This window comes from Clupea harengus, chromosome 19 (assembly GCF_900700415.2).
Source record: "Clupea harengus chromosome 19, Ch_v2.0.2, whole genome shotgun sequence".
In the NCBI taxonomy this organism is placed as follows: Eukaryota; Metazoa; Chordata; class Actinopteri; order Clupeiformes; family Clupeidae; genus Clupea; species Clupea harengus.
Window position 1 is genome coordinate 19793422 of NC_045170.1, and position 14127 is coordinate 19807548.

A 14127-nucleotide genomic window follows, 5' to 3' on the forward strand; every position below is an offset into this window, starting at 1 on the left:
TCGATGGTTATGTCCTCTGATCAATCATTAGTAATGCTGTCCTCTTATCAATCATTGATAATACTGTCCATAGGTTATCGGTTGCTCATGTTTTCCTCAGGTCATCATTGGTAGAAATAAAATAAAATAAAATGACTGTTGTCAACAGGTTAATGTTAGTCTGCTACATAGCATTTAAAATAAAATGAAGGCAATTGTTTGTCATGTAAACCTAATGTAAGGGCAGTAATCCATAGTGAAAGTGCCCAGTTTTGCTATGTATCAAACTTTCTCATCTTGTGGTGAATTATCAATGTCGATTGTTCTTTAAGGATGAGGAGTCCCACTGAACTGTTTTTCTTATAATTGTTTCACCACTGGCTAAGCCGTTTTATAATGCAGTCGCAACAGTAATGATGATAACGCTAATGTAATATAGCCTATTTTAATGTGCCAGTGCTTTACGGTAATTTGATGGCGATGAGAATGATGATGAGGAGGAACATGTTGATGATTGTTGTTGTTTTATTGTAAAATTAAATCTTATACTGATTTCATTTACCATTTTATCTAAACACCTCTTCCTCACATATTCTATTTCAATACACTGTCATATATGAATGCTCATATTTTTATTTCTGTCTTCCAATGGTGGTTCTTGGAATATTTTCTGAATGGTTCAGCATTTTTATCATTGACCTTTGTGCAATTTCTCCTCGACTTCTGTACAGGGTCCTGCTCCCTTCATCTGTATTTATGGCATGGCAGTATCAGTTAAAGGTCATCTGGACTGGAGTTGGTCGTTCAGGCACAGTGACTTTACATGTTTCTGCGAACTGAGGGCTCTTCCTGCCAGCAGTGCGCAGATAAATAATGGCATGCACTCTTAGTCAGCGCAAGTCTCCTACTGTTTCTGCTGCCGTGGGCATCTGCCCCACACAACATAAAAAACATGCATGGGCGTCAGTTGTGAGGAAATGAGAAAAAATGAGAAAATGAACTTTCAGTGGAAATCAGTTGAGTTTTTTGAGTAAGGAGAGAGAGAGAGAGTATGCATTTGTGTGTGTGTGTGTGTGTGTGTGTGTGTGTGTGTGTGTGTGTGTGTGTGTTTAAGAAAGAGTACTTGGATTAGTATGTGAGTGTGTGTGTAGAAGTGTGTGAGAAAAATCCCCGTACGCATTTCTGTTCATTTATTTTGTTTTCATATGAAGCCTCTATAGAAAAATAATGTAAATTCATAAATGGAATTTTTCTTCATGTACAGTGAATTGTACAGTGTGCTGCAAGATTTAGATGAACGCATTCAATGTTCCGTACAATATCAGGGTAGCTATCTCAGAGTCAACATTCCCTTCATCTATGGTCAGGAATTACAGAGATTTAAAGGGTGAAGGACAGCATCAGAGTTTACATAGGAGAGGAGGTAAAGAGAGTTTGAGAGAAGAAGAAGAGAGAGGGAGAGAGAGAGAGAGAGACTGATTGATATAGAGTGGGAGACAGAGAGAGAAAAAAAGAGAGAGAGAGAGAGAGAGAGAGAGACTTGGGATACAGATTCATAAATAGACAGAGAGAAAGAGAGAGACTGATGGATATAGAGTGGGGGACAGAGAGAGAGAGAGAGACAGAGAGAGGTGAACAGTTTGCATGCTTGTATTGTGCTCGATTATGCATTTCATACTGGGACCCAATTGGCTGCCCTGGGTTGACAGGTCACCAAGCATCAAGACCCCCAATCAATGGTCCATCCACTGGTAAGGTTTTTTGAAGGTCCTGCTAGAATCCTAAAACCGATACACCATTCTCTCAGTCAGCGTCGTGAAGGGTCACTGATAAGCCTCATCCACTGAAGTTGTGCTATACACTCATCCGTGATTTTGAGCGCAGGATCTGTTGAAACTCCACTTAGAAACACTGGGATCTCCGCGGCATGACTGCAGTGATGTCACAATGGCCTTTCCACATCTTCACGGTGACGGACTCCGTCCGTTGAAGGAAATCTGGGGGATCCCGTTACTGGAGTTGTCTAGGGTCTCCTGTCAAAACAGAGAGAATGGAATTTGAACTATGACTGCTTGACTTAAATGTCTCGCTTTCAAAGCATTGTGCAATGCACAAGTAATTATGAACCGGCTCAGCTTTGATGAGATGTTAGTTTCTCAGTTTCGCTAACCAAGTAACTATCATGATGAATGGACTTAATTATGAATCATTTAGATCACAGAAACTGCAGACAAATGCAAACAGCGCAATTAAGGAACAGGAAAGGGGTGGCTGACTGCAGAGAAACCTGAATAGAATCACTGCCCACATATGGTCATTGTGTGATGATATCATTATGCTGTCATCAGTTGACTCAGGGTCTGTCATAGTTTCCATGGTGGGGGAGAGAAAGGGGTATGCATGGCAATCTCAATCTATCTTGTGCAAAAGAGATCTTGATTGAACTATGTGTGCCTATAAAGAATATATTTTCTTTCTTCAATTGTTGTTTCAAACAAAATGTACATCAAGCCATGAATTCCCACGAATTTCTTGTATTCTAAGGGAATCGAACATTGATACGGTAGGTACCATTTATACCTAAAGTTAGAAGAAACATGTGTCTATTTATAAGTAATGTTTGTACCCTCATAGCCATTTACAGATTTATTTAACGAGTTCACTATGGCATTCAAACAGAAAAAAGGAGGGCTTTCACACAAGTTCTAGGTATTTTAACTGTGGCTCCTTCAACAGTTCCGTGGTGGTTCTCCTCACTCGCCTAGCCCATCAGCATAACCTGCTGCATTCTCCTGAGCACGAATCTGCACTCTCCTTATTCCCTCCTCCATCCTTCTTTATAACCCTCTTTAGAAAGATACAGATTCTCTATAGACGCTTTTACACTAGAGGAACCCTAGAGGACACTAGAGGACAAGAAGGATTCTTTGAGACTGAAAAAACTGTTGTTATACGGTTGAGCTCAAACAAAGCCGTCTATAGGAAACCCTTCACTGCAGGAATGATGAACAGATCCCTGTAGACCTCTACATGGATACGATACAAACAACCCAATAGTTTGCCATTTATTCAGGGAATTTTCCACTACTCTTTGTCAGACAAAAACATCATAAATTAACCTTTACAGACGTATGCCGTGGGTAACCAAAAAGTGCTATAGTCGCTATAGAGATGACCTGAAGTACCCTTAAGGGTTCTGGATATGCCCTTTTTCTGGCAACAGATCACCTACGTGGCTAAAAACAGTCATAAATGCACCCTCAATGGATCCAAAGAATGTTTAAGGTGTCCTGATTATCCTGGTGATCCTGAGGTCTTATAATTACAATATGCATTTTGGTGCATGCATACACAAATTCATTGTCCTAACGAGGAACATAAGAAACATATTAGCAGGACCGTGGGGTCCTCCTTGAGGCAGGCATAAGCCATACTGTAACATACCTGGCTTCAACAGTAGCAGGAAAGGATGCTGACATACAGTACATAATTGACACCATGGGATGGAGCATGTGATGACAATAACTGGAAGTCAGAAGTTGCGTTGTGAAACCTCCCTCGAGTCATCACTTGTTCCTAGTCTTGATAGAAACCAGCCAAAAGTAGCTTTCTCATATGTCTGTTAGCCACACGTCTAACGTCTCACGTGAAATAATGGGACTGTATGTGTGACCTGAGTTGAGTTTGTAATAAGAAGGGGCCTGGCCCCCCAGAGTTTGGGATTTGTTGCTTGACCCTTGTGGTGCTTGTAACTTTCCCCCGGTGCTGTGAATAAACTGCACTCACACCTGTGTTGCCTGAAAGTTTTTACCACAAGTCATCTCATGGGAGTTCTGTAGATCCCTGCAGCTCACTTTCATGGTCACAAATGGACCCCTACAGACTTCTCTACTTCCCTGAAGTGCACCCTTTTCTTTCTGGGTGTTCTTACTAGGTGTCTCATTCTCACCCAAAACAGACTCCTGTCCTGTGGATAATCTTTAAGCGCTCCAGATCGCGCCCTCTCACCTTCTCGGTCATCTCGTGGGAGTGGTGCAGCGAGTGCTCGCGCTCCAGGAACATCCTCTGCTGCTCGGTGCTGGCCAGCCGGCAGGTGAGCCAGGTGGAGAGGGTGCAGCTGCTGACGCCCAGGCAGGCCAGGGTCATGGCCGCCATGTGCAGCGAGGGCAGCGCGCCCGGACGCTTCACCAACGCCCGCACGAACTGGAAGTTCAGGATGCCGCCGATCAGACCACAGATGCAGCAGGCTGAGAAGAGGATCATCTGAGGAGCGCATTTTTATCATATAAGACCTACAGTAAATATCCCATCTACTCATTTTATCATATATTACATACAGTAAATATCCCATCTACTAATTTGATCATATTACATACAACAGATATCCCGTCTACTCATTTTTATCATATAAGACATACAGTAAATATCCCATCTACTAATTTTTATCATATAAGACATACAGCAGATATCCCATCTACTCATTTTTATCATATAAGACATACAGCAGATATCCCATCTACTCATTTAGCAGCCAAAGTGACTCATGATGCAGTACAGGGATATTGTTTTGATCAGACGGCTCGTTCCCTGGGGGCTGAACATATGCTCAGCACCTTCATCTACTAGTTGAGTTGCAGGAGATGAAATGACTACTGGAGGAATGTTGGATACTTTAAATCATTATGAATTTAAAGTGACTTCAGTTCTCAGTCCTGCTCCAGGGTCCCCTGAACTCTGCATGTTGTCTGCCTTTGAACTCTACATGTTGGCTACCCCCCCCTGTTCTGCGTACCTGACTGAACTCATCAGTAACAGTCTTCATTAAAGATGCAGTCCGAAACTCGATTTCACGAAAGGTTGTTGGTCTTTGAGCTCATCAGCCAATCAAATTACACTCCTCACTTCCGTGCTCCTGAAGCTGAGATTGTTTATGGCTCAGTCTGAGCCACTATGTTTGTTTCCCAATTACAGAGCCATGTACCTGACTGAACTCATCTGGGGCACTCTATATTAGCTGAACACACCTGAAGTAGCCAATAAAGATAATTGAAATTATTCTGATAACAAGCAAGTGTGCTTGGAACAGTAAGAGAGAATATTTGCAGGTGCAGGATTGAGAGCCCCTGGACTACATGAATGAATACAGTGTAGTATGTACTGTATGTATAAAATGAGAATAAGCAGGATTATAAGAGAGAGAAAGATAAAGAGCCTTCCTCCCATTCCCCAGGGTCCTTAAAATAACAGTTCTGCTTTAAACAACACGTGGGGATGTCAGAGATGGGTCCACTGTCCTGAGACATGTTGACACAGCCCTGTGCTGTAACCTTCAGCCCCCTCACATTGCATCACCCCCCTTTTCAGTGTCTGGCGTTTGCACGCCCACACATTCGTCACAAATCCGAAATAATGGCCAGATAATGTCCAACCAGAGGCCTTATTACATTGGGACTTTATGACAGCTCTGTCAAAGGCAGCGTGAAAAAATTGGGAATCACCATGGAATCTAAAATAACACGGGTGAAGGATATTCCATATTCTACTTTCCATATTCGACATGATGTGATTTGTGCTAACAGTCAATATCAAAAGGGGGGCTTGGTAACTAGCCCTGCGATGCTTGCAGCTCCTGACTTAATGTTGTAAATTAAATCACTGGGAGCCCCTGGGGGATCAACAGAGACAGTGTTTCAGTCATTTCCCCCCACAATGTGGAAACAGTGATGCTGAGTTATCAGGTTATTGGTAAATTCAATCTTCATGGGAGAGAGAGAGAGAGAGAGAGAGAGAGAGAGAGAGAGAGAGAGAGAGAAAGAGTGGGGAAGAGTGCTAAGGAATGACAAAAAGAGAGAGAGGAAGAGTGCTAAGGAATGACAAAACTAAAGTGAAAGAAAGAGTGAGAGGGGTGAGAGAAAATGGTCAAAAGAATAATAGTAAGAATGATGATAATAATAATGAAAAATAGTTCAATACAGTGGAATAGAGCAAAATGAAAGAACACAACAGGCTTGAGAGAGAAATCAGTGAGACAGAGAGAAAGAGGAGAATTTGAAAGGGCAGATGGACACTGAGAGAGGCTGAAGGTGAGAGAGAGATAGAAACCGACAGATGGGGAAAGACTGAGGCTGAAGTCGGCAGAGAGATAGAGGGAGAGAGAGAGAGGGAGAGGGGGAAGACGGAGAAGGACACAGAGAGGAAAAGAGAGAGATAAGGATAGGACAAGAGAGGAAAAGAGGAATAGAGAGCGGGAGGAGAAAGGGTAGAGGGTAAGAGGGGGGAAAAAGAGTGAGACAGAGGGGGAGAAGGAGAGACAGAAGTGGAGAGACAGAAAGAGACCCTGGGATGTGGAGTGAGGGAGGGAGGGTGATGACAGGCACGCGTTCTCCCAGGCCAGGTTTCACTTCACTATTGATTTGTCATTAACACTCTCCCCTGCGTCCCCTCCAGAGGCTCAGCTCAAGCTGCCTAATTGAATCTCCTACCCCATGCAAAGCATCGGGGGCACTCTGCCTACTGTGGCTCGGTCTAGGAACACAACATTCCCTTCTGATTTATAACGTCGATTTCAAAGGCTTTCAGGCATTCGTGTCAGAATATTAACAGTGCCACAGTATCCAAAATGTAAAGTTTCCTCTCTTTGGTCTGTATCATGTTAGATGGAGTGGGTTGGTTCAGTTTTTCATTGCACTCTAAAAATGGTGGGTAGGCAGCAATAGCTGATTGTATCGATATATATTGATTTACATGTGCCTAAAATTGCCTCAGTGGTCTTAAAACAGGGTACAGCAGAGCGTGAAGTCATTTTAAGTTCACTGGCTCGTCGACACACCATTTAACTTGAATCTAGTGTGGGGTAAAGTGTGATATGGATTGCGACTTTAATGTGTTAGAGCAGAAAAACAAATCAGAAGGGAAAACTCTGCTTAAGGAGGAGACAAGAACACCCCTACCACACTCTCACATCGCTCTCACCTACATTCTTAAAGACGTATGTGATGCAGACACCACTGGAAAATAGTCGGCACACCCCAGGGGGACATTTCTAGAATAGCGCATTTTACTTACAATCAAGCCAGTTCTTTTCCTGGCACACAGCATCCCGCACAGTCCACATAAGAGAAACTAGGTGAGAGGACAGAAATGAGCACACGTTAGCTTGAGGAGGAAGAGTTGTGTGTGTGTGTGTGTGTGTGTGTGTGTGTGTGTGTGTGTGTGTGTGTGTGTGTGTGTGTGTGTGTGTGTGTGTATATGTGTGTGCTCTACTTAACCCAGCAGTCCTTACTGTTAAAGTGGACCTGGTGGCGCAGGTGTGGTAGTTGAATGAACTAGGTCAATTTGTTGTTGTGAAAGGTTAACAAAAGAGCCTCGTTGTTTCGATTACCAATCAGGGAAACATGCTGTACAGTCGGCGCTGTGGATCACTTGCATTGTTTCCAGACGGTGTATCAATACTGACAATATGAATGGCCCGTCTACACTGATAACATAAATAACTACACATTCACAAATAAGTGAATTACACACACTTTTACTGGAGAGCATTGTTATGTCTGGTACTCCACAATGCATTGATAATTGGCTCAGCTCCTTGAGTGCATTGCTAAATGGCTAAGCTCCACGCTCTGTGGGCAGCCCATGCATTCATACTAATGATGGCGATTACTGCACAGTCATAAATAATTGATGATACACTTTTTCAATGGATAAAGTTGTCTTCTCAAGGAGGGCATGTGTGCACTGCGTGGGTTAGGGGACAGTGGCATGCTAATCATGTTCTTTCACCATGACAAATCCTGGTGTTGTTTATTGAGTAGGCCTACCAATCTTTTCACCTTTAATAAGGACCAAACTTGGAAAATATGGAGCCTTACATTGGCCTTTGGGAAAAGCATCGAAATGCCATCTGAAATCACCAACCAATATGTCAGCCAGCAAATCTGTTCTCTGTACAGTAAAAGATAAGAGCCAGAAAATACTCTTCCTCATCTCACTGTTTTGTATGCAGTGTATTTGTCTGCAGATACATATTGACGCATGCAGAACCACTGAGTTATTTTCGAACTTTGAACTGCGTCATGATAGTTACATAGAAAAGAGGCCTTGCAGACTTAAATGACTGTGCCTTCTGCGCCTCAGGATAAGGAGACGTCTGCGCGTACCGCATGGAATGGACTAACCTACATCAAGACGTGGCGTGTTTTTTACGGGGACATAGAGTTAGACTGTCCTATGAACTAATGAGACTAGGGGACGTGCTACGAACGAAACAGAGAGACGTTTGCATGTTGAACGGCTCAATTGCAGTCAAGTGGAATCGAGACAATGAGAGTGCAATCGAGCAAGGTGCACGCCAACGGCAAAAAAATCAGCTATAGAGCTGCAGCAGAGAACGCATGGGAAACGTTGCGACGAAATGAGAAAACAAGAGCAAGCAATACTGAAAGACTTACACATATTATTATTTTGCAATTACTATCTAAGTACCAACTACCTATAAACTACATCGTTATGCATAGCCCATTCTATACATGCATCATACATTTTTGTTCTCAAATCCACAAGATGGAACCTGCACAAAGTTTTAAATTAGCTTTTGCAATTGCAATCACATTGTTGTAACAACGTCGTAATTGTTGTAACAATATTGAGGAAGCAGGATATGTCCTAAAATATTGATTTTGTAAGATCAACACACCATACAAGTTCACCGATTGTTTTTAACTGATTGTTAAATTTCAAATTAACTTTCAGAATTAGTAAAAGATTCGCAACTCCTCTGAAAACAGACTTAATTGTAATATAAAACTCTTTAACACTTTTTGAGCTATTGGAGTGAGTTGGAGTCTTGTTAAGTAGCCTAAATGAGTCTTCTTGGTCTATCAAAACAAATACAAACTGAAACGTACACACATCCCGCTCCACACCGGAGATGCATCCCCTTGCTGGATCTTCTGGTCGGGTCGTACCCGAATGATGCCCACTGCACCCAAAACGATGCTGGAGATGCCCAGCCCTATCTCCAAAACAGATAGAACCAACAGACTCCAGATGATCTTCCGGTTGGTACACATCCTCGATCGGACATTGTTCCTGGTCACGGGGGAAAATACAGGAGGACCCGCTCTGGACCCACCGAGAGCGGTGTCGTTCAATCCATCCTTCGGCAGAAAAATGTTGCTCAGGTTCCGGAGCGATTCGTCGTTTAACTTGGCGCAGAGAGACTTGGCTGCTCTCCCCAGAAAACAGTTGGTCACTCTCCCGTCAAAAGCGTGTGAGGAAGAGGCGCTGGACTTCTCAGCGACATAAACAGTCAGTGCCCTCCGCCGCTGTCCACGGTGCTTAAACACGTTAGATCAGCCCTCCTCAGCGCCCTTTTGCCCTCCCCTTGTCTGCGGTAACACAAGAGCTAGTAGTATTTATTCAATCAGCAGATATCCACGCATTCAGCGCATCCGCACTTTTTGAGCTCTGTTTCAAAGCAAGAGTGTTTGGTTTCTACTCCCATGTGACTTCCCTGCAGTTTGGGACTTTATTCCACGCTGATAATCGCAACCCTTCACTTAACTCAAGGAAAAGCAAAGATGCTTTTACTCTTTTCAAAACATCCTTAATGCCACCATCCAGCAATATTACTGTGTGCAAAGATTGGTCACAACACATTGCCTTTTCAAGGCTCTGCATATACAGTTGAGAGAGACTCTTCAGCGGTAGCCTACAGTGGGGATATTGGGCGGGCGCCAAGAATAGAGATAGTGCGATGTCTCCGATCTTACTGCGGGTGTCTGGAGGTGTGCTATGCCTAGAGTTGCCACCTTCTATGTGGCGATATAAGGGACGCCCCCAAGCTCCCCGCCCCTCCGCCGCAAGTTCTACATCCGCACGGTTTGAAGCGCCTTATTGCGAGACAAAATAACAAAAGCATTTAGAATAACAAGTGCAATACAATATTTGTATCGTACCTTGGATTTGTCATACTGATTGGTTTCACACAAACACGACTGAGACATCGCAAATATAACTTTGTGTCCATCCCAAACAAACGAAAACCATCTGTAGAATAAATAAATACAAATAAAGTCTCTTGGTTTCCGTGGCAGTTGTTCAGTCAGTCACTCTCTCTCTCTACTTGGTGTTCCATGAGTACTTTATGTCACTCCCTGCTGCACTGTTTGTCCTTCAGGATGACTGAGTGGAAGTCGGCAAAGGACAGGTCGAAGCTGAGTGAGATCAGGAACTCACTCCTTATAAGCTCCACAGAGCATAGATGTGCAACCTCACACAGCACGCAGAGCTTGTCGGTCTGTAGCTCACCGCTCAAATTCAAATCTAATTAGATTAATAAACTTCTCCACTCCGCTTGTATAACTGGTTTGATTTCACTAGATGTTATGCTATTCTCAGCACTTTGAAGATCTATAGTCTATACGAATCGACGTGTACGAAAATACGGAACAAATCGCGTCCCTTATCGATTTAATACAGGACGCAGCATTTTATTTTCCGACATAGGACAATCCCGCATTATAAGGGACGGGTGGCAACTAGCTATACTGGCAACAGAGGCGCGCGTTAGGGAGCACTCATGGGCTGAAGATCCACCACTTCTATGCGTAACAGCGGGCTCATGAAACGCTGACTGAGGCCAATTGTATCCCCAATTACGTAATTATTTTCGAGGTGGGGAGAGATCCATTCAGATCCATTCAGAACAAGTTAAAGGGGTCCAATTTATTTTCAGCAAAATCGGGTATACAAGAATACGCACTTTTCTTATAAGTATCTGTTCCAAATATGAGGAGGGAAATAATGATGTAAGCAGCTGATCACTATCTCTGTCCAAGTAATCAAGCAGCTCTGTCTGTGGTACTGGTCTTTGCGACAGTGAAGTCTACAGTGTCAGTGTCCTGCAGTAACTCTAATTACTGTGCTGTGTCCACACTGCTATATTACTGGCCTGCAAAATTGATTGGGCATCTATCTTGTCAGCAAACAACATAGAATCCTCAACCCTAATTGAAGTTGTTAAAATGTGGAATATATTGAGGTCATTAAAGTGTGCTTCTGACCTCTTGCGGGTGCTTTTCTCATTTGGATTTAGCACCTCTTAAACATCCAAAGCCATATCATGTGGATGCTGGAGAGGGCATTGAGAGGTCTCTCTGTTGGCTATATTTAGCATTCAGTAGTAGTGTTATTAACATTCAGTAGTGTTATTAGCATGCGCTTCTAACTGTGGTGTGGCATAGCCCGTATTTCACACAAGTTTAAGGGAGGGGGGTGGGCACTGCTGTTTCAGCAGAATAGCACCTTCTTGCAATGCTTTGCCGTTGTCTGCATATTCAGGCCTTCCAATAATACTAATATTTCTCTCTCATTAAACCCATTTCATGCCTTGTTTATTGCTGAGCAAGTGCTCCCTAATTCATTCTCCCAAACAACTGTGGAGCTGGGCTGGGTTTGACATCGACCAGTGTGAATTTTATGACGACGTCAAAAGTGTCCTGATTAATGGAAGCAGAAACTTGGCTTGCTGTCTATCAGGTTGTCTAGCGGACTCTGACCTAACCAGGACTTGTCTCGGAGTTAGACTTTGATGGAACAATGGGACCAGCTCTCTGAGTCCTCTGGAATCTCTCGCTGCTGTCATTCCTTAATAGCAAATGCTGTCCATTGACTGATACTCTCTCTCTGTCTTTTTCTCTCTCTGGGGAGTTCAAAGGTCACCCCAGGTGAAAGAGAAGATGCTCAAAATTGGCAACACTAAAACGATTTTCCACAATCAATAACCTGTTTTGAGGTCATAACTCCAAAAAATTATTCATAACATAACACGACCACCAAAACCAAGCCGCACAATACCATGCATAATCACACAACTCATGATGTGAGTATCGAGTACGTTTGTTTACTTTCCTGAGGCGTTTCAGTTTACATTACTCTTGCAATGGGATCCAGATGGGTCGGCCCTATAGTATATAATAGCTGTAACCTGATGCTTTTTTTGAGGCCACAAAACCTCAGATTAGATTTCTGCAGCAACAGCTTCCACGCTGAGTTACGGGGGTGTGCCGGGTCATAGTGGTAGCACTCCACAGTCTCAGAGGAAACACAAACTGGCCGTAATCTCGCAATCGATTCTAATGAGTAGGACCAGAATGTGCCGAGTCATCACTGTCTGTGTTTCAGTGCAAGCTCCCCTTTTAAGCATAGCGTGTGTGTGTGTGTGTGTTCGTGCGTATGTGAGTGTGAGTATGTGTGTGTGTGTGTGTGTGTGCACGTGTGTGTTCCCTTGTCTTATCCATGCCCTCAACTGGCTGCTATAGGTAAAAATAAAAAATGCTGATTTTGATGGTCAGTTTGAAGACTCAGCGGTGATCGGGGGCCTCTAGAAATAGCTGGTCGAGGAGGCAGGGCAGCGCTATTTATAGATATCTGCTGCCACTCAATGTTGCGTAATGAGGAAGAGACCATGGGGCTACTTTTCACACACTGTCACATCACTGTAGGGTGGAACCAGAGTTCTGAAGAAGGACTGGCCCTCCTGTTCCCTCCCTGCATGCTTCCACTTTTATTTATTTATTTATTAACTTCACTTTTTTTTTTCTGAAGCATGCCCCAAGAAACTGTGCCATCTTCTATCAATCACGTGTTAATTGGCATGAGTGATGGAAGAGGGAGATAAGCAGGGACAGAAAAAGAGGGAGAAAGGGAAGGAGAGACGAGGAAGGGAAGGAGAGGAGAGGAAGAAAGAAAAAGAGGACAGACTCAACTAGACAGACTCAATTAAGCAGCTCAAGCTCCCCTCCTGAATATAGTCCTGTTTTTTTCTCCCCCATGCAGTATTCATTTCTATCAAAATCACACTGTGAGGTATAATAGAGAGAGAGAGAGAGAAAGAGAGAGAATAAAAGAAAGAGGGAGAGAGGCATGTGGAAGAGAAACTAGAGAGAGATGCTCACCCCTCCTCAGAGATTCATGCACTATTTTTAGTCATCTGTCTGTTTATGTTTTTTTGCTCTTACACCTCTGCACATCGTCCCTCTGTGCCCTCACCCCCCGCCCCCTCGCCCCGGGTCCCCAAGGGGCGCAGAGGGAGTAACCTTTGCACGAGTGCACAAGTGCACGAGTTACCTCACAGACTGCTCCCGCTGAGCCCAGGCTGCACCCGGCCCCGACGTGGGACAGATCCATTCTGACATCAGATGCTGAGCAGCTCAGAGTGCACTTATGTAAACGCTGGTGTCTCGAAAAGGAATGAATGGAACACCTGGCAGCATTTGGCTGCTTACCGTCACTGACGCGTTTGAAAAATCACTGCTGCCTCCATACAGGCTGGTGTTGATGGCCTTTATGAGTGATGTATGATTTGCCATGTGCGTGTGTTAGTGCGTATCAACCGAAAACCTTTGCGACAAGTTGACATGGTCATTCAGTCGCAATTCATCTGGATTATATAGTGGTCGGGGCCCTGCCTCTCGTAGGCATCAAAGGGCGATGATTCACAGCGGGAACCCACCTAACAGGAGCAGCTGCTGCAGCCGTGGTCCCTGCAGCCTCTCGCCTTTGCTTAATGGACCACGAGGGACGGCTTCGCTCAACAGGGGCCCTGCCAGTGAGTGTGTGTGTGTGAGTGGGTGAGTGAGTATGTGTGAGTGTGTGTGTGTGAGTGGGTGAGTGTGTGTGTGTATGTACATGCACGTGTGTGTACTCACCTTTGTACAAGAGTATGTGTGTGTACGCATGTGTGTGTGTGTGTGTGTGTGTGTGTGTTTTCTGCTCACAGCAACAAAATCACTGCCTGTTCATCGGTGAGACTGAGTTGTGGCTCAACTGTCACTGATGCTGACCTACGCACCTGTTTATGTCCCTATGTCCAATAGAGACCGGCCGTGAAAACGCAGAGTATGTGGCCTCTATCTAAAAACGCTTACTGCCTGCTGCCTCTTTCCTGCTGACTGGACTGGAAATCAATGAGGCAAAGGGAAACTAAAGGCACGGTGAAACTGATTTGTTTCATACATGACCACATGTTTTACATACAGTACACGTCTTAATAACATGGACACTTTCAACCCTTTGCCTGTGAGAAGTGGGATAGCCATCAAATTGGTTTTAAAAGTAGAGTGCTTTTTATTGGAGTGCTTTTTA

General features: G+C 43.9%; 1 protein-coding gene across 1 annotated transcript; it reads right to left on the bottom strand.

The window, feature by feature from the left end:
• Positions 1-1571: 1571 nt before the first annotated feature.
• On the bottom strand, positions 1572-9720 carry LOC105903651 (transmembrane protein 196). Its single transcript, XM_031586526.1, has 4 exons — positions 8886-9720; positions 7045-7101; positions 3988-4242; positions 1572-2012 (listed from the first exon to the last, which is right to left on the bottom strand). The coding sequence occupies exons 1-4, from the start codon at positions 9048-9050 to the stop codon at positions 1944-1946; spliced, it is 546 nt and encodes a 181-aa protein (XP_031442386.1). The 5' UTR covers positions 9051-9720; the 3' UTR covers positions 1572-1943.
• Between the last annotated feature and the right edge of the window lie 4407 nt (positions 9721-14127).

Coding starts and splice junctions, on each gene's coding strand:
- LOC105903651 (XM_031586526.1), bottom strand. CDS start 9,050: ATGTGTACCAACCGGAAGATCATCTGGAGTCTGTTGGTTCTATCTGTT. Junction 7,102..8,885: donor CGGTGTGGAGCGGGATGTGT/GTACGTTTCAGT, acceptor CCTCTCACCTAG/TTTCTCTTATGTGGACTGTG. Junction 2,013..3,987: donor CCCACGAGATGACCGAGAAG/GTGAGAGGGCGC, acceptor CTGTTTTGACAG/GAGACCCTAGACAACTCCAG.